The following is a 20,881-nucleotide window of genomic DNA, read 5'->3' as shown; positions in this document are numbered from 1 at the left end:
CATGGACTTCATGTAGGAAGTGACACCTGTTTGTTGAAGAACATGTGGTTTGCTTAGACTGTTTGAACGCTGCTTGCAACCTAGGTAGATAAGCTTGTCAATGCTCTCCGTGGTACTCGACCTCACCTACACTGAGGGTTCTGGTAGACCAGCACCAAGATTATGGACATTGGTCTTCTGTCATGAGATATTAAACTCGGTAGTGTGGGCAGTGTCTTGAAGACCTTGGAGGACGGGGCTGAAATTCTCTGACTTCTTCACAAACAAGGCTTAGTTTTGATAGGTCAGCATAGTCTTGGTAGGTGAACATTTCTTGACCACCCTTGATTCTGAAGTGTGGAGCAGCAAGTCCTAATATCCAGTCGATAGCACACGTTGGGTTGAGAATGCATCCTTGCTGCACACCTGAGATAATGTAGAAACACAGTGAAACCCATGAACCAATGTGCATTCTCACACTGGTCCCAATGTGAAGATTGCTCACCAGTTTTAGCAGGGCATCTGGAACACCACTTCCTTTTATTGTGAGCTGAAGTGCTGACCTGTTGACTGAATTGAAAATGGCTTTGATGTTGATATATGCCAAGTGAAGTAGGCAGTTAAATTCTTGGTGCAGCTCAGTCAGAAGCTGGAGGGTAAGAATAATGTCCATTGATGACCACCCAACAGTGAAACCTGATTGCTGTGGACAATGATGTCTATTAAGGAGTGGCTGCATTCTACCAAGCAGAATGTGAGCCTCTCCAAACACTAATAACAATGAGATTGGCCTATAGTTATCACACTCAATGAGAGATCCTTTGCCCGTGTACAGGGACACTATTATGCCGTCTTTCCATTCTGCCTGATGCACAATCTTTGAAGAAAAGCTGGTGCAGGACAGTGCTCACTGGATCCAGTACATCTTTGAGCAGCTTGGATGGAATACCATTAGGTCCAGCAGCATGTCCACAAGTGGATCAGGCCATGTAGCTCTGGACGGGCATCAGCAGGTGTGTAGTTCATCAGACTTACATAATGTGTTTTCCATTTGTCCAGGATCTCATGCATTGATGAGCAGGGAGAGCTGTCTAGTTTCATGAGGAGGATATTAGAAGGCTGTTTATGGTTTGTCAGTCAGATGGCTCTGTCAGCAGGACACAGATTTTTGTACTTTAGGCTATCCTCTGCTTCATCTGCCAGGGACTTGATGTAGATCTCATGGTCACTTTTTGCCATAGCCTGGAAAATGCCTTTCAGCCATTTACATTCTTGGACATCTTCCTGCTTGTGTGTTTCTGCCTTTTTTGTTAATATATTGATGGCCTCTTTAGAAAGTCAAGGTTTCTTGTGTGACAATCAGCTTCAGATGGTTCCAGTGGCGGCATGTGATCTAGCATTATATATATCACTCCAGCAGATCTTCACATCGTCCGAGAGGGTACTGAGGTTATATACGTGACCTTCGATGGCCTGTGTTTATTTTACAACTTTGCAGCATTCTTGGATAAACACTGGACGTTGTGTTGTTGGTGGACGTCTGGCTTGTGAGGAGTTGGAAATTGCAGTGAGAGTCTATGGTCTGAGTTGGCTAATGCTTCTGTGCCATGGAGGACCCAGTGAGATTTCACAATGGAGAGATTTCTGACAAAGTTATGAGCAGTTTCCTTCATGGCATGTCCATAGTTTGAAATCCAGGACCAGCTATGATTGTTAAGCCACCTAAACTAGGAGCCCCAAACAGAAAAGTCCTCAGTCGCGCACAGTGACAGAAGCCAGGTGGTGGTGTTGTTTGGGGAACTTTAACCAAAGGGACCTATCACAGTTTTATGCCCAGTTAGGTCACAGCCAGTCACGGCACTGAAATCCCTGAGCGCTAGCAGTGTGTCAAGCGGTGGAGTTGACTGGATTTTTGCTGTTAGCGGATGCTAGAATGCATTCTTTCCACCGGTGATATGTCTTCTATTGGTGCATAGACCACAGTGACAGATAAATGTCCATAATGATGGTAGAGCCAAACATAGAAATGGGGTGCCATATAGCTACATCTGTGCTAGAGGTTGTCTAATAGCAAGTGCACACCTTGAGTTTGGTGTGGATCATCGAAGTGAAGGAAGGTTGCTCCTTCTGCAGTAACTTGATCTTTTTGTGGCAGATGGGCCTCTGTGATGCTGATGATTATGATTTTGTAACGAGTATGTTTTTTGACGAGCTGTTTTGTACCTGCTGCTGGTCACATGTTCCATGTGATGACATAGCATGAGCCTCTGAGGTCTGGTTTGGATTTTCAGGAAGTTGGAATCATTGGACTTGCACCTTCATTAAGTGGGGTTTTGGTTGTGCCTACCCTATGTGTGTAGAACATGCCTCTCCTCCTGGAGATGGTAATAGTAGGGGCTATAACCCTAGTGCTGTTGTTATGGTTTGTCATGGCTGGTTGTCCTTTTGTTTCACTCTGCACCCTTGGGACTAGAGTTGTAGTCTAGAATGCATCCCGTTCCCAGCAACTCTTCTTTTAGATGTCATTGGTTCCTGATGGTGTTGATGACCCTTATGAAGATCAAGCTCTTCTTCCTCCCGATGCAGTCCATGCATCGATAGCTGGGGCTCATCCACCTTCACCACTGTTGGAAAACGTGGCCCTTGTTTGCTGGGTCTGTCATTGGCATCTGCTCACTATCTTGAGAAGGGGCCTTATGAGATATGACAGATCGGGGACAGTCTGATCCAAGTCTTGTGTGGGCAGGGAAAACCACACTGTGTAGTAAAGGAGTTTACACTGCTACTACTTGCTACTTATTTGTGTCTGTGCAGATGTGTAATTTGCAGATGGCTTTTTTACCATCACCAGGCTTCATTCACAGGCAGTTCTGGTCTCAATAGGTGTTACGATACCCCTGGCTCTGTAGACTTCCAAGTTCCTTGTGTGTTGGATTACATAATGCCCCTGGAATTTTCTTTTGTGATAGGTGTGCAGGTTTTAATTTCGTAAAAGAAAACAAAATAATTTTGTAATAAGAGCAGGGTTTGAATGGTGTTCAGTAAATAATACAAGGGACAACACATGGAATGGGGAGAATAAAAATATATATTGAATAATCATTCATAAGCGAGGAAGAGGTCATGGAGAAAACCTTAATTCTCAAATTTCTTAACTTTTGAGTGCTTGATTTTTGAGTACCTCCTTAACATTCTTTTAATGAGTTTTTTTTTATGTAATTATTTTTATAGCAAAAACTATGTGTTAGCACTTTGCATACACATCCCTACCACAAAGAATGTACAGTGTAAGGCCCTGATTCTGGAGTGCAAGTATGCTTACAGTCATAAAGTTACTTGTGGAAGTGTTTGTAGGATCAAGACTGAAGTAGACAAAAATACAGATGAAGGATGGGGAAATAAGAAAGTAATGTAATTACAAAGTAGATGTAGCTCCTGCAGGCACTTACTGTTATAAGTATCCCTTACAGACGCTCGTAGTCCCACTGCAGTCAATGATATCACTCACATGAGTAAGGATTTGGTGAATTATGCCCTAAACTGCAGGCCTATTTGTCTTTTAAAGCAGAAAACAAATTACATGCAAATTACTTTTATTTCTACTTACATCAAACCCCACAAATGCCTTTGTGCTTGATCCCATTTAAATTAATGTAAAATCTGGCACTTAGTATAACTATCAAACAGCTTGCAAGAACATGTATAATAATTATACATTATTATTTAGTCTAACCCAGTGGTTCCCAATCTTTTTGGCTTGAGGGCCACAGATATGGTTACAGCCCTGGCCACCAGTCTCCACCAGCAGACCTCCCTCCATCCTCCCACTGCAGCCAGACAGAAGGAGTTCAGTGAGCAGGCTGCAGCAGGAAACCACAAACGTCCTGTAGCCCCATGTGCTCTATCTGGGTCCCTAGGCAGTGGCTCCCTTCTGCAGCCAGGGGGGCCGGAAGATCAGTGCTCTTCTCCTTCTGGCTCCAGCAGGGACACTAGCGCCCAGGGACCCAGGCGGAGCATTTTGCCATCCTCCCTGCTACAGCCAGGTAGAGATTATGAATACTGTTTCCTTATATGAATAATTAGGTTACATTATTATCTGTTTTACATTACTTTACAAAATTATGTTTTATTACCTTACAAAATGACAACCACATCTCGGTGATTATGCTCTGTGAGTTTGTAATAATGACACAAAGACAAATTTAAAGACATACCCACTGTAAGAACCTGCAGGACTGGAACCACAGGGGTTCCGAACTGCAGCTCTCTCTATATCACCACTGGAGGCTTAGGCTTAGGCTTAGGCTAAGCTCCTATGGGAGGACCTTGTGAGGCTGGACTCAACAGGAAGTACCGCACAGCAGGACCTGAGTGGCAGCTCCTTACAGCCCACTGATTGGCCAGTACCAGAACTTAAAACAGGAAACCATGAAGTTTATGGAGGGAATGGCATGACAGGACAGCCTAATTTAGCAATTGACTGATCTTTGACTACTAGTGGTAAATATGCCTGATGTCCTGTGATGGGATGTTTGGTGGGGTGAGTTCTGAGTTATTACAGAGAATTCTTTCTGTGTGTCTGGCTGGTGGGTCTTGCCCACATGATCAGGGTTTAGCTGATCACCATATTTCGGGTCAGGAAGGAATTTTCCCCCACGGCAGATTGGCAGAAGCCCTGGGTTTTTTTTTGCGCCTTCCTCTGTAGCATGGGGCACTGTCACTTGCTGGTGGATACTCTGTTCCTTGAAGTCTTTAAATCATTGTTTGAGGACTTCAATAACTCAGTCTTAGGTTAGGGGTCTATTACAGGATTGGATGGGTGAAGTTCTGTGGTCTGTGTTGTGCAGGAGGTCAGACTAGATGATCATAATGGTCCCTTCAGACCTTATAGTCTATGAGTCTATAAGGGGAGCTGTCTGAAGATCAGCTCAGATTGCCTGCCTCTGCTCCAGACCCTGCTCACAATAAACCATAGACTCTGACTTCTGACCCTAGTTTGTCCTCGACTTTGCTCTTCAGTTACTGTCTCTAATGGGGTCCCTGATCCCCATCTCATGGTAACTTGGCTCTGCCTGCCTGCCACCTGATGCCTGACACTTAGTTTGCCCTCTGGCCTGTCTTGGATGCTAACCTTTTGGTAACCTGACTCTACCTGTCTCCTGACATCTGTCCTCTGGTCTGTCTTGGACCCTTACCTACCAGGGCCTGACTCTCAACTCATGCTCTGACCACTAGGTTTGACTGCCGTCATCTTGCTCATGACATCTACATCGATTTAAAAAAAAAAATCAGTATCTGAGTATCCAAAATAAAAAGATAATGAGGCAAAGCAAAGTTCATAGATACAGCATATCTCTGCAAGGAAAGCCCAGGTTTGATGTCTGCTTGTATTCCTTTTGGGTAATTTAATTGGTACAAGAAATATTTATGTAAAGTAATCAGGAGCAAAGAGTAGCCCTGGCTCCTGCCCCCACTGAAGTCAGAGTCAAAGATCCCATTGACTTCTTTGTGACCAGAATAGAGCTGCTAGAAACATCTCCAAATCTGACATATGTAATTGAAATTATGAATTTCTGCCCTCCTTGCCTACCCTCTTCCCCCCACCCCACCAAAAAAAAAAAAAAAAAAAAAAGAAGAAAAAGAAAGAAATGTGGATAAAATTTTCCACAATTATTTTTGCAAAATGTTGACCTTTTCTGCAACCAGCTATAGCAAAGAGCAAATGAAAAACTTATTTGAGCCTTACAGGCAATACTGGGAATGGTACAGTACAATAGTCAACTCTATATGAGTAGAAGCTGCAGGAGGTGTTGTGCACTTGAGAGAGGGAACACAGCTATTACTATAGCCATAAAGGGATGGAACATGCACTTCTTCCCATTGTTGACCAGATCTGTTGGCCATTGAAGAAGGAGAGTCTTCACTGAAAAGGTAAATTGTGACCAGATACTGAACACAATTAATATTAATAGCAAGAGGGAAGGAACACAAGCCAAAATAGGGAAAGAACAGATTAAAGAATATTTAGATAAATGTATGTATTCACGTCAACAGGACCTGATGAAATTCACCCTAGGGTACTTAAGGAACTGGCTGAAACAATCTCTGAACTGTTAATAGTTATGTCTGAGAACTGATGCAGGTCCCAGAGGACTGAAGAAGAGTAAACATAGTACCTATCTTTAAAATAGGGAACAAAGAGGACCCAGGCAATTATAGATCAGTGAGCCTAACTTTTGATACCTGGAAAGATACTGCAACAAATTATTTAAACAATCAGTTTGTAAGCATCTAGAGGATAATAGGGTGATAAGTAATAGGCAACATGGATTTGCTGAGAACCAAATCTTGCTAAATCAACTTAATTTCTTTCTTTGACAGAGTTACTGACTTAGTGGATGTGGGGAAGCTGTAGATACGATATATTTTGATTTTAGTAAGGCTTTTGACATGGTCCCACATGACATTCTCATAAGCAAACTAGGAAAATGAGGTCTCAATGAAATTGCTATAAGGTTGGTGCAAAACTGGTTGAAAGACTGTACTGAAAGAGTAATTATCAATGTTTCACTGTCAAATTGGGTAGATATATCTAGTGGGATCCTGCAGGGTCTGTCTAGGGTCCAGTATTGTTCAATATTTTCACTAATGACTTGGATAATGGAGTGAAGAGCACGATTATAAAATTTGTGGATGACAGCAAGCTGAGAGAGGTTGCAAGGACTTTGGAAGACAGGATTAGAATTCAAAATGGTCTTGACAAATTGGAGAGTTGGGCTGAAGTCAACAAGATGAAATTCAATAAAGAGAAGTACTACACTTAGGAAGAAAAAAATCAAATGCACAACTGAAAAAGGGGGAATAGCTGGATAGGCAGTGGTACTGCTGAAAAGGATCTGAGGGTTATAGTGGATCACAAATTGAATATGAGTCAACAGTGTGATGCACTTGCAAAAAAGAGCAATATTGTTCACGGATGTATTAACAGGAGTGAGGTATGTGAGACATGGGAGGTAATTGCTCTCCTCTCCCTGGCACTGCTGAGGCGTCATCTGGAGTACTGTGTCTAGGTTTGAGTGCAGCACTTTCAGAAAGGTATGGACAAATTGGCAAGAGTCCAGAGGAGGGCAACAAAAATGACAAAAGGTTTAGAAAACCTGACCTCTGAGGAAAGGTCAAGAAAACTGAACCTGGTTAGTCTTGAGAAAAGAAAACTGTTGGGGGACCTGATAAGGTCGTTACAGGTTGTATAAATCCTGAACTAAAGCTGAAGAGGTTAAAGAACAACTCTGAATCCAGGTAACCATGCTCAGTCACACTTGCAGAGCATGCTCCGGATGGAGGTGACCTTAAAAGGGAATCCAGACAGCTCAGAAGGGACTGACCAGGCAGGGAGAAGGACTTGGCTTGGGAACTCCTAAGAAGGGGTGCTGCAGAAGCCTCACTTGGAAAAGAGTAGCCTACCTGCTGGGCCCAGGCAGACTGATGGTGCACTTGGTACTTTTTTCTATTGCCTTTTTGCTACAGACTGCAAAATTTGGTCAATAGAGTTGGTGGTAGAAAGTGGCCAAACTAGGGCAGCTCTAAGATGCTCCTGAGTGCTGGACCTTTGCTAATCTTTGCAGGGCACTGGCCTAGAGCCTGGTGGAATGGGAGAGTCTGGGCTCCACTACCAACCCCCTTCCACCCTAAGACGGGACTGACCCTAACCATTAAACAACACTTCCAGCAAGTGCCAACCATCACACAGTCTTCAAATATGTTAAGGGTTGTTCTCCATGTCCAGTGAAGTAGTAAGAAGGACAAGAAGTAATGGGCTTAATCTGCAGCAAGGGAGATCTAGGTTAGATATTAGGAAAACCTTTCTAATTATACAGACAGTTAAGCAGTGGAATAGTGTTCCAAGGGAGGTTTTGGAATCCCCATCCTTGGAGGTTAGACAACGACTTGTCAGGGATGATCTAGGTATACATGATTCTGCCTCAGTGTGTGTATGTGGTTGGGGGGGGGGGGAGAGAAGAGGTTAGACTAGCAGACCTCCGTGAAGTCCCTTGCAGCCCTACATATCTATGATTCTGTGGTGGCTCATTGTTCCCTTTGTCTGTTTTTGGGGTAGTTAGCATCACTAGCCTTACACAGCCTTTGCCCGGAGCAGACTGTAAGGTCTTTGATCCATTGTCTTGAGATGTTGAAGAAGTAGGCTTTTTGTCCCTTCTAACTCCCATTTGCATCTCTGCAGGAGCTGGCCGCAGTTTAGTCCTAAATTAGAAGTGGTATTTGTTGAAAAAATAACAGCTCCATTTTGGTGATCTGTGCAGGCAAAGAGCTGAGATATTTTATACTGAACACATCAGTATCTGAATTGTGTAAGAAGTAGGAATAGCATTAACTTACATGTTGCATTCTGGAAATGGAGGCCTGGAGCAGTCACGGATGGGCTTTGGGAATGTTAATTGTTTGTGTACATGAATGAGCTTATAATTGGTTGTTTTTGCAATCTTATTTTGCTCTTTGAGGATAGCTATGTCAGTGCCAGAGAAAAAAAGGAAGAATGAATTATATATTTTTTTATCCACCCAATTAATACTTTCAGGGCTTGATATAATGTGCCTTTAACAAACCATGAACTTCTCTCCTACTGAGCCACTGCCTCCTGCCTACATTCAAAGTAGGCAGGGAACCATTATACTAATCCACTGTACCATCATATCTCTAGCAAACACATGTAAGTGATTGCTTTGAATATTTATTTTGATGCAAGGATTACGTCTTTTATTTGGCAATGCATACAGCTAGGAGATTGAGTTTCTCAACTTTGCTACCTTAATTGTGCAAGTTCTATTCTTGCAGCCACCGCTTTCTTTTTTTGAGAAAGGTATAGCAGTAACATTTGGCTTTGTGAGTATAGAACACTCGAACAACCTCAGAGTGGTTCATCTCTGCAGTTAGGATGGTTTTAAAACATGAAAGTGAAATTATATTTTTTTTTTTGCTTTGTTTTTAATTAGGTGCGATTGTATGCAAGACCTGATGCAATCAGAAGAGGATCTGGGGACTATGCTCTAAATATTACAAGGAGACTCATTGAATTTTATGAAGACTACTTTAAAGTGCCCTATTCCCTGCCAAAATTAGGTAAGACTTTCCTGAGAATGCTGTTTGTCCAGGGGGACTCTATTAGAAATTAGAGATTAGAAAATAAGATTGTTTTTACTGGTAGATTTCACTGTGAAGAATTTGAGGGTTAAGTTAGAAGGGACATTGAACAGGAAATTTTAAATTCTCCTAAAGAGAAGAAGCCAATTTTTCACCTCTTCATCATCCTACCTTTAGGTGCAGCTAGTAAACAACAATCAAATCTATTAGGCATTGAGACTCGAAAGAAGCTTTGCTAATCAGTTCCTGCTTTCCTGATGCTCAGCATGTTGGGCCTCACTATCCTCAGATAGCCCTAGGGTTATGTTTATTCAGTCACATGTATATCTTGATTGCTCAGCTGCAGAAAGGGAACAGAATTGAAAATAACTGTGGAAATGGGAAATTTACAACATTTAAAGAAAATATCTGTTGTTTGGTGTAGTTTCTTAATGATGTTTAATATATGCTTGACAATATTGCTGCTTATTGAAGAGAATTTTTTGTGAGCTTATTTTGCTGTTCAAGTGACCCAATTGTAAAAGCTGTCAATTCTCCCCCCCCCCCCATTTTCCTTCAGTCCCCCCACACTCTCACTCTCTCGAATATTTCACACTATATTATTACACACTCCCTCCTTAGGAGTATGTTTGATCAGGATCCAGAAAAATGTATTGCTCAGCAACAAGAAGAAAGCTTGTATTTGATCTGAAGTATTAGAGTTTGAACCACAGGTGTTCGTTCCAGGAGCTCCGAGCCTATTTCATTAAAGCACTAGCCTGCTGGGTAGCTTTATTAGTCTTACAACTAATTGTGTAGTAGATAGATAAAGTAATTAGTATTGTTTGAAGTGGGTGTTGCATGCATTTGAAATGAGAATGATGTGGCATTTTTATTTTTGGTCCTTTTTAAATGATGGGCTGCACGCAGTGCTCCGTTACAGGCATGGATGCTTAAAAGCATGGAACTCTCCTCAAACTGCATGTTACTGTTTGTATGTACTTTCATGTCTGACTTTAGTAGTGCCCACATAAGGAGCTGTGGCACAAAGGTCTGACATAAATATTTTTGTGGAACTTTGCTCAACCCCAGGTGGAGTAGTCAGAAACTTCTCTACGTGACATGATAATGAATAAATTATGATTGCTTTACACTGGAAGTTCCAGACTCAGTGGTGTCAAGAATTTAAAAGAAAAGAGATCTTTCTTCCTTTTGAAAATTTATAATTAGCAGAGAGACTCAGATTATTTTTTTAGGTGGTTTAAAATGGTCATCTGCTAATAGTAGGTAGAAAATGTGTCTACTTCTGTACATCTTTCACAATCGTACATACCACCTATAATGTATAGTTTGTTTAGTATAAATATGCTGGGAAAAATCTTTTATCTAGCATGATTTGGGGGTGGTTGTTGTTACACAATGGCATGTTTTGTTAAAATACTTCAGAGAACTTGAATGTCTTCCAGGTTAGTCTGTTTATGGGATTATACTATTAAAATACTATAGTGAATTTGTAGTTTTTCTATTACAAATTATACTAAAATTTCTAATTTAATTTTAAAATCTAATACTATTAGTTTTGTAGTGTATGAAGACTTTGTTATGATATAGTGATATAATCAAAAGTATAATAAGATTAGTTTATAGGATTAAAAACATATTTTTCAAAGTATCTTACATACCACCTGTAATGTACAGTTTGTTTAGTATAAATATGCTGGGAAAAATTTCAGAAGTGCCTATGTGATTTACAAATGTAAGTCTCAGTAGTTTAGATTCCTAAGTCACTTAGGCACTTTTAAAAATGTTGCCCATTCTGTGTCTTGGTGTCTTTGTCCCAAGTTCAAAGTTATTAGGCATGTGCTTAACTTTAAACATGAGGGTAGTACCATTGATTTCAAGATGAAAAAGGCTAATTTCTTTTGAAAATTTGCAAAAGGATGGGAAAAACAGGTGTCAATATAGGTTGACAGGAACTGCTAAATGAGTGGAAGAACAGAAGTATAAGAGCTGCTATGCAAAGGGGCTTTCTATGGGGAAAACCCCAGAGAATTTTCCAGAGATCCAACTGAGAGGAGATGCAAGAGAAGAGACTGCATTTGCGGTGTCTGTGGAAGGAGTGAAGTAGTTGCATCAGGGAGAATGTGGTAGTAAGAGAAAACAGTTATGCTTTCAGAAGTGAGGAAGAAGTTGCCCCCACTGTTAAAAATGTACACCTTTACTTCTCGTCTGAATCTGTCTAGCTTCAACTTCCAGCCATTGGATCATGTTATACCTTTCTGTGTTAGATTGACGATTTGTTCAGTTTCTGTGCCAGTTAGGCCCGTTGTCAGGGGCTTTGATTTGTGCATTTCAAACTGGCTCCAGTTATCTGAGCATGCCTCAGAGTGGGCTAAGGCTTTTCACATGGACCAGTTTGGTTGTGTGCTTTTAACTGCTGCCTGTACACAAGAACAATTGTTTACAAACACTGTATTCCTGGAGAGTCTTGTGGACTGCCCTGGCTTTTCTGTGGCCTTTGGCACTATTAGCAGACAGATAGTAATGGCTTGGGATGTTGGCTCCATTTGCTACAATCAGGCTGGACAAAAATCAGTGATTAAAACAAAACAACCTACATTTTTTAATTTAAATTGGATTTTTTAATTTTAATTAACTATGGGTTTATTTTTAAAAAATAAACCTATTTGTCAATTTCAAATTTAATTTTAATCTATATTGAGACCTAAATTTATCACAATCTATTCAATAATTTAAATTAAATACAAAAAAATAATATTAAGAAGTACATGTTTGTTGCGAAGCTATAAAGAAAGGCAGACCACTGAACTGCTGGAAGTCACTGGCGAGGCTCCTGGAACCAGAGTGTTCTGAAAGGCTAAACAGCTGTTTTGACAGCAGTAGCCTCTTCTGCAGATGCACAGAGAATATTTTCTTCATTTCAGTTTATTCAACTAGTTCAGCTCAAGAACTAGTTCATTTCAAAATTAAGAAACCAGTTTGAAGTTGAAAAAACAAGAAAGTTTGTGTTCCTGTTTGTAAGTGTTCCCTGGCATGGGTGGGGGATAGTGGCCCTTCTGCACAGTCAGTCTCTGGGGGAGGCCACACCTCCCAGCAGCTATGTCCTGTGGGGAGGCTTGATCTAACAGGGGGAATTTAGCAGTTTTGGCCCTGTGTTAGGCAAGTGGGTGGTTCACAGCCCCGACCCTCAGGTAGGGCAGGGCAGGAACAACCTCTAGCCCTGTGTAGGGCAACAAATAGTTCACGGTCCCAGCCCTCGGGCAGGGCAGGGTAGGAGCAGTCTTTAGCACTGGGTAGGGTGAACAAACAACCCAAGGTCCGGCCCTTGATCAGGGCGGGGCAGGCAAGGCGAATAGTCTATAGCCCCTGGCAGGGCAAACCAACTGTTTACAGCGCAGCCCCCAGGCAGGGCGGGGCCAACAAGGCAGATAGTCTCTAGTGCTATGCAGGGTGCTCACCCCAAGGTCGAGGTAGGAAGGGGAGAGAGGGATGGAGGCCCACCCAACTCCACTGCATCCCAGCCCAGGGCCCTGGCAGTGACGGGGTCTCCTGTCACAGAGTCAGCGGGACACCAGCCGAAACACGATGATCCAACTATAGGCCACACCACAGCCGGACTGGTGTCTGGCTTCCTTGGACTCTTTCCTTCTCTCCTTTCCCTGACGCATCTTGACCTCTGAGCCACCCTCACTCTCCTCGGGGTACTCTTCCAGGGGGAGGTTCCAGAACTCTTCGGCCTCATTGATCGGAGGCAGGTCTGGCAGCTCCTCAGGGCCATCAGTGGATGGCAGCTCCTCCAGGTTGCAAGGACTGGGTATCTCCTCCAGCGCACGGGGGTCCTGGATCTCTGGCAGCTCCTCCAGGTCACAGGGCACGGGTACTTCATCGGGTACACCGGGCTCAGGCTGTTCTGGCAGATCCTTGGAGCCTCAGGTGGTGGGCAGCTCTGACAGCTTCTCTCCAGGGTAGCAGTCAGGCTCTGGTCCCAGCACCCAGGGAGAAATATCCTTCTCCCTCGCCGCTTTCTCCAAACTGAGCTGGGAGGTCCACCCTTTATACTTCCCTTTCCTGTCCTGCCCTTCTGCTTCCAGTCAGGTGTGGGTAAACTTTTGGGTCCGCCCCCCCCCCCCCAGTGGGGGATTGGCCCTTCCTCACTGTCTGTCTCTGAGGGAGGCTACACCTCCCAGCCGCTGCACTATTCCAATCCATGAATAAAAACTAGGTGTGGAAGGGTGAGATCTACTAGTTCTAAAATTTTGAAGGACATAGTGACCAGAAACAATCAAATCAATTCACTAACTACAGATAATGCTTCCTTTGTTTAATAAATCACTTAGTTTTAAATGCCAAACATGTTTTGATCAGCTTTTTGATAAGGACAAAGTTTATGTCCAGTACTTTTAAGGTAGTCTTCTTTAATACAAAAATAATTAAAATGCACTTTTTGTTCATTTAATTACATTTTAATTTCCATTCAAATAGACCTTGAAACAAATCACAAGTAAAACTTTAATCATATAGTAAATAAGAAATGCATCATTCACCATTTTCTAACATAAAATATTTGAATATATGTAAGTTGAGGTATATAATTACTTAAATGTTTATAGATATAGTATATCCTTCTGGTTATCAAAAAGAAGTACTCATTTCAGTGTAAAGGTTATATTTAATTTCAAATCAATATGTTTTAATGGCTACCAACTAATGAGAATTAACCTTTCTTTAGGAAAATAACTAAAAAGCACAAATGCAAGACAGAATTAAAATTTATGTTTTAAATCAAGGTTTCCTGCTTGCTGATTTAAATCATGGTTAAAATTGCTGGTTTAAATTGCTTAGATTTAAATCAATCCACCCTGCTGAACATGCTGTTTTTCAGACTTGCCTGGCCCATGGCAGCTTCTATGGAGTGGTTATAGAGTTCCTGGACTGCCACAATTACTAGCCAGGACCAGGATGTGTTTGCAGCAGGCAGCTTAATAAATGTGGGAACTTCATGGTTAGGGTTTTTTTTTTAGTTACTGCTCAATGAATGTCTCTTTGTGTTTATGTCCTCACACTACATGATGTCAGAAGTAAGTGAATCATTCTTGTTAAAGAAGGAGTAAAGAAGAGAAAAGAGACACCCCCCCCCCCCCCCCGCCCCGACTGTGAGTGAGGAGTGGTGGAAAGTGGAAAATAAGGCAGGAGACTTATGAAATCTACAGCAGGAAGGTGGCAGAGCCCTGTCTCCACACCGTAATGGAGCCCATAGCACAAATGGCTTTGTTAGAGAAGCTTGATTTTTTTCTGGATCTGTAAATTTGTTCAATTTTGTACAGCTTCTGATTTAACAGGGAAAGTGCAAGAAGATGAGGTAAATGTCCTGATATTTGCCATGGGTGATGCCGATGATGATATTCTATGTGTTAACCCCTTATTGATGAGAAAAAAGAAAAAATAGTCCAAAGTGAGAGGTTTTTGATGCTCATTTTATAGTCAGAATATGATATGTGAAAGGGCCACATTCAATAGGAGGTGCCACGAATAAGAGGAACAGCTGAGACTTTTATTAGTGCAGTTCGTAACATTGCAAATATGGAATGTTAAAAGAAGAACTGATAAGAGACAAGATAATTGTTGGTATATTTATCAGTTTATCAGCACATTTCATTTAGATCCAGGTCTCTCACTATCAAAAGCTATAGCTAAAGTGAGAATTGTAAGAAACAATAAAGAAACAGCAGTGTGACTTACATGCTAGCTTCATAAGAGAGATTGCTTTAAACAATATTGATGCAGTAAAGAGAAAAGACACAAATGTGAATGGAGCAAATTTACAACATAACAGCACACAACTAGAGAGTAGGAGCCCAAAGAACTTTAGTAGGAGGGAAGTTTTGAAAAGCTGTGGAAGGTGTGGCAAGACACCAAGCTGACGACAACGTCCAGCTAAAGAGGCTGAATGTTAGGAGATGCCACAAAACGGAACATTTTGCAATAGTGTGCAGGTCTCCAAGAGTAATGAAAACTATTCAAGAGGGAGTGTTACCATTAGATGACAATGTGTCAGTACTTCTAGGGACTATACTCTCAATAGAATAGAAAACACCTTGGTACACTAGCATAAATCTAAACCTAACAAAGCAGTGTCTGAATAAAGGGGGGCACATCATTTGCATGGGCTTGGTATCTGCAGGAGTACAATTAAGTACTTAGCATAATTTACCTAGGTGTGGAGCATAATGGGAAATGGTTAGCATGGCTGGGTTTGGGTTACAAACCACTTTGTATTAACTGCTGGGGTAATGAAATGTTGTCCTGCAATTGTATGAACAGATGTCAGCAAAACTGGGTTTAGTCTGTTATGATAGAGCACTTCACCCTAAACTAAACAGAGCTCCCCAAGGGTGGCAGGCCGATGTTTCAGCCTGAAAAAGGGGAGGTGGAGGAGTTTACTATTGAGATTGCAGGGGCCAATTTCCCAGAGGGCTGACCCAGGCAGGGAGTGACTCTCACCTCCCATTGTAAAACTGTAGACTTAATGACTCATCTTGGAGTCTTTTGTCTCTTGAAAGCAGGGACATTTCCTGTATGACAGTAGAATTAACCTATGAGCTGAAATCACTAAGAGCTGAAATCACTAAGAGCTGAACCATTGCCTGACCACTAACAGAGCTAAGTGGGCAACAGGCATCAGCCTGGTGGGAGGCTAGCACAGTGGGTGCCAGCCCAAGGCGGCCAGCGAGAATCTCTCAGATTGTGTCGGAGGGGCCTGGCACAGTCGGTGCCAGCCCAAGGCGGTCGGCGGAGGGGACCGGGCACAGTCGGTGCCAGCCCAAGGCGGCCAGCGGTAATTTTGAGATGCTTCCAACAAGCTGTCCTTAAACTGAATGAGAAATGTGAATTTGGAAAGGAGCAGTTAAAATTTGTAGCCATAATTAGCCCATAAGCGATCGGCGGAGGGGCAGAGACAGCACAGTCTTATGCCAGCCCAGCCAGCAGTCGGTGGGAGATCGATGGTCGTTGCCAGCCAAGGTGGGGGACTCAGTGAGGCCCACAGGCGATAGGAGACAGCGGCAGTGGGGGCCCACTCTGAGTAGGCAAATTCAGAACTTAGTAGAGTCAACGTATGAGAGGTGGATAAATCACCAGAATCATTCAGTACAAAGGGCAAGATGGACCTTGGCAGTGACACGCCCTTACAGATCTGTTTATCTGGAAAGGACACACATTGACGTTATTGTAGTCAATTACTGTTTCCCAAATAGTGCACTGTTATCTCTGTTTTACTATTAAATGGTTTCTTTCCTCATATCTGATAATGGGCCTCAATTTACCTCTGAAACATTCCTAGCATTTTGATGTGAACATCATATTAGTAGTTCACATTACCCCAGAGCAACAGGGAGGTGGAGAGAGCAGTTGGTGTTGACATCATTTATCAGGGACCCTATATAAAGCAGTCCTGACATATTGGTCAATGCCACTTGTGTCTTGACTGGGTCTGGCAGAAGGGTTACACGGAGATGACTAATGACGCTTTTACCTGTGACATTGATATAGCTTAAACCTAAGTGTCCTGACCTGAAGAAACTTTAGAAAGGAGATGCTGAAATCAAAATTTGGAAATAACAAAACTACAATGTTTGGTACAGAGAAAAAGCACTACCTGAATTGAGACCAGGCAACAAAGTTTGGCTCAAAAGCTCCCAGACATTTAGAACTGTTCAGAACTTGGGAGGAACTGCCAGTTCCTACCTACTGCAGACTCCAAAAGAACTTTTCTGGAGCAATCACATTCATCTTCATTATTTCCTGCAGAACAAAGAGAGGATTAGGACTTGCAGATGCTCTTTCAGAAAGCGAGCCCCATCCATGCACAAACTCAACAGAAGTGAGAACGCAGTCCAGAATACTGAACAGACCCCCTCAAAGTCTTGATCTTCAGAACACTACTCAGGACTATTTAAATGCAATTGATAAGGGGACATAGTTATGTAAATAGTTTTAAGGAGTTGGAAATTTATTTATATCTGTTGTGTGTGTGTGTATATACATTGATTTTATAATTTGTTTTATTTTTTATTGTAAAGAAAGGGATATGTGGAGTGGTTATAGCATTCTTGGGTCTCCACGGTTAGCAGAAATGACAGGATGTGTTGCCTCTGGGAGGTTAATAAATGTAGGAACTTTCTGGTTAAGGAGTTCTCTAGCAGCTGCTTAAAGCATGGTGCTTTGTTTATGTCTTCACACTACCACTTTGGAATATATCGGAGCAGCATATTTGTGTGCCAGATAATATGCTCCCTAGCAGTGAATGTGGATCAAAGATCGAACAGCTGAATGACCACTTTCCACACTAGAAGTTATGCTACAGATGTATTCCTACAGATGTGCACCTCCTCCTCCTGCATGCCCTGGTATGGGAAGGGATCTAAGTAGGATTTTAGACTGGTGATTCTTATATCCCCTTCATTTTTGATGAATGAGTAGGTTCCTTGAAAATTCAGGGCATGAATTTGCAATAAAATTGTAAGTAGTGCAGTGTAGGCTGGGTAATGGAACAAGGAGGAGCTGTTTGTTTAATTTTGCAATGATATACTTTTAGGTTTTTTTCAATTTGTTTTCCTGTGGATGGTGAATACAAAACATACTCTCCAGCATGGTGGTGAAAGTAAACTGAAGTAAGCGCTGGGTGTGTGACTGTGAGATTACAATATCTAATGTTGTTCCTTTAATATTTAGAGCACAAACTACAAAACTGTCTGCAATAACTACATCTTGCTTAGACACTTGAAAAGTTATTGATAATGAAACTTTGCAGTGAACATTTTCAAATTAATTTAAAAATATGAACATTTAACAGTTAAGCATTTTTGAGGGAGGAGAGTTGTTTATTTTATTTTAGAAAGTTTTCCCTATCTTCAGCATTGTTTGTGATGGTCATGAATGTGAGCCTAGGTACATTACACAAAACATTTACTTGTTGTAGCTTGACAGCTGTTCTCATAGTCAGTCTCTCTCCCGTCCCCCCTCACCCCATGTGCCTATTAAAGAACCAGAGAATCTATTGTATGGGAATAACCCATGCACAGGGTCTGGAAACCCCCACTTTTGAAATTTTCCTTACATTTTTTCAGGGTGATGTATGAGTTCATCTCATGAATTCTCTATAGCAGCATGAATCTTGGAGCTTGTATGTTTCTGCAATGGGTTTCAGCCCCCTACTGCACAGTGGCATCATAGCTGTGTCTTTTTATCTGCCTATTGTACTCAAGTTCTCATCTGATCACCATAGTATCTGAGCACCTCACAAACATTACCTTTACAAAAACCCATCTGAGGTAAAGAAGTACTATCACCTCTGTTCTATAGCTGAGGAATTGTGGCACATGGAGAATGAAAGGCATATCCCATGTCACACAGAAAGTCTGTGGCAGAGGCTCAGAACTGCATTTGAACTTAGATTTCCAGAAACACAGTACCTTAACCACAAGACCATCCTTTTACAACAAGGGGTGTGTGGCAGAGTGTCTGTTAGTTCTGACTCAAGCAGTGCTACAGTAGGGCTGGCTTTCCTTGCAGTGTTACTTGGAGGATGGTACTGGGGAGAACTCTGGCTGAAACTTAAAGCTGCTCTCCCATTGCAGTATCCTTCAAGGTGGTGGCATGAACACTGTATGCCTATCCCAATCTTTGTGGGGCACAGCTGCCCCTTCTAAAGAAAGGTGGGGTGTGAATTTATTTGACCTTTCCTTTTGGGGCCACCACAGGAGTAAACGAGTCCTCTGTTTGTTAAATACTATAATGCATTTGTACATGATAGTGTTAGAATAATAAATAAATAAATAAAGTATTTTCTGAAAAACATTACAAATTCTGGTTTTATTGGATTTTCTTTTCTGTGGTAGTATTGTACAGTAAACTTGAGGGGGTCAGTAATGTATGGTTAATTAAATACTTGGTCTTGCAGATACTGTCAATGTTCATATACTGTAGGTTTGCTATACAATTACTGAATCCAAAATCACTTCTTGATTGATTTTTACATGCCCAATAAAAAGAATTTAGTTCTGCCTTCAGTATACTGCACAAAGCACTGGGTATTTAAAGTATTCAGCAGCAGTGGATGCAAACTCAGAAAATGATTTTTCCAAAGTATGCAGTGATAGGAAGGCAAGATCAGAGCATTAGTGTATGTTGTGTGAATATTTTCAGAGAGTAGCATCAAGTTTTAAACTGCATAAATGGAGAATTTAAGTTGTTGAAAAAATGTGCATTTCTTTTTTTTACTCCTCTCACTTTTAAAAATGGGACAGCTTTATTAAAAATAAAATCAGAGGAAAATGTTTAAACTTTTGCAAACAACTGGCATACCTCAGCACTGTCCCATACTAAGATTATGTTAATAGTGATATTTTGGTTTGAGACATGTTGATAGCCATGGGTACAAGCAATATCATTTTCACATAGATAAGGACATGGTGATGGTAGATATGGAATGCATGATAGTGTAGTCTGGAATAAAGTTTTAATCAACGCTCCTTTGGGATGGCTGTGTAAGTCACAGCTCATGGGATTTGCTGCAGACATAAGTGATTCACTGTTCATTAGATTCTCTGCAAACTTAATTGATTTACTCTTCATTTGATTTACTCTTTATTTGACTCTGATATCTTGCATCATGCCTGTGCTAGTAATTCTCTGCTGTTCTCATTCTCTGCTCTTCCTTCTCTTCTCACCCAGGCTCACCAACAAGGTAACCCTTTCCTGCCACCTGCCCAGCCCTGTTGTGTTCCAACAGCACACTTCCCATACTCTTTGATTACCCCCACTCTCACAGTTCTCAGGGCTTTATTGCAACCTTCTATTCTCTCCTTAATCTCTGTGCACAGCCTCCTGCAGGCACAGATATTCCCATATGGAAATATGGAATTTCACCTCAAAATAAAATATATTGATAGATGGTATGCGTGATTAAATGGTCTTGGAACAATGTGTTATTGAAATGCCACATGGGAGTGGGAGAAGGAAACATCAGAGAGAAGATGGGGTAGATGGCACTTAAAAGAAAGACCACACTACCTTTTTTTCCTATCAGCCCAGGGTTGGTAGTCAGGAAGGCCTGACTTCTAATCTTTGGCCTGCTACTGAATTGCTGTATGGCATTGGGCAAGTTACTTTACTTTTTTTCCTCAGTTGTCCCATGTAGCGGTTTGTGCTTGGCCCTGTTGCTGTTCAGGCCCTTGGCCCCCACAAACCACATCCAGACAACTACTCATGTTCCACCAGTGCGCTTTATTTACAATGGGTTGCCCACCACCTTCTATATACACAGTTCCTACCAGTCACAGGGGTCTTACAGACTCAGCCTTTAGTCAGCAGGGTGCTCGGCCTTCCCTTGCTACAGTGTCTCCTGCCTTGGCTACTTGCCTCTCCCTTCCTTCTAGCATCCTCTTCCTGTGAGCTTTTATAGGCCTCCTGGGTCCTACAGCTGTTCCCCATTCCTTTCTTCTAGGCCAGCTTGCTCATCTGCCCTGAATTAGGGCTCAGTAGCGAGAGCTAGCCCAGCCTGGCTGATTGCACCCTGCTACATCCCCATTTTAGAGATGGGGAAAATAATATTTTTTTTGCCTACTTCCTAAGGGTTGTTGTGAGAATTAATTATATACTTATAGATTTTTTTTAAGGCCAGAAGAGACCATTATGATCATTTAGTGTAATGTTTCTCAATTGGTGGCTCGTAAATGCTGGAGATGGG

General features: G+C 41.8%; 1 protein-coding gene across 2 annotated transcripts in view; it reads left to right on the top strand.

The window, feature by feature from the left end:
• TRHDE (thyrotropin releasing hormone degrading enzyme) overlaps positions 1 to 20,881 on the top strand; it is a 288,144-nt gene that overhangs the window by 50,407 nt on the left and 216,856 nt on the right. For both annotated transcript variants that reach the window (XM_067564009.1, XM_067564010.1), the window contains exon 3: positions 8,988 to 9,114. In XM_067564009.1, the coding sequence (XP_067420110.1) occupies positions 8,988 to 9,114 (127 nt within the window). The remainder of the gene's footprint in view (positions 1 to 8,987; positions 9,115 to 20,881) is intronic.

This window comes from Emydura macquarii, unplaced genomic scaffold, assembly GCF_026122565.2.
Source record: "Emydura macquarii macquarii isolate MOO-44397 ecotype Brisbane River unplaced genomic scaffold, CSIRO-AGI_Emac_v2 contig_2636, whole genome shotgun sequence".
Lineage (NCBI taxonomy): Eukaryota > Metazoa > Chordata > Testudines > Chelidae > Emydura > Emydura macquarii.
Note: the sequence above shows the minus strand (reverse complement) of the source record. Positions and strands in the feature narration are given on the sequence as shown.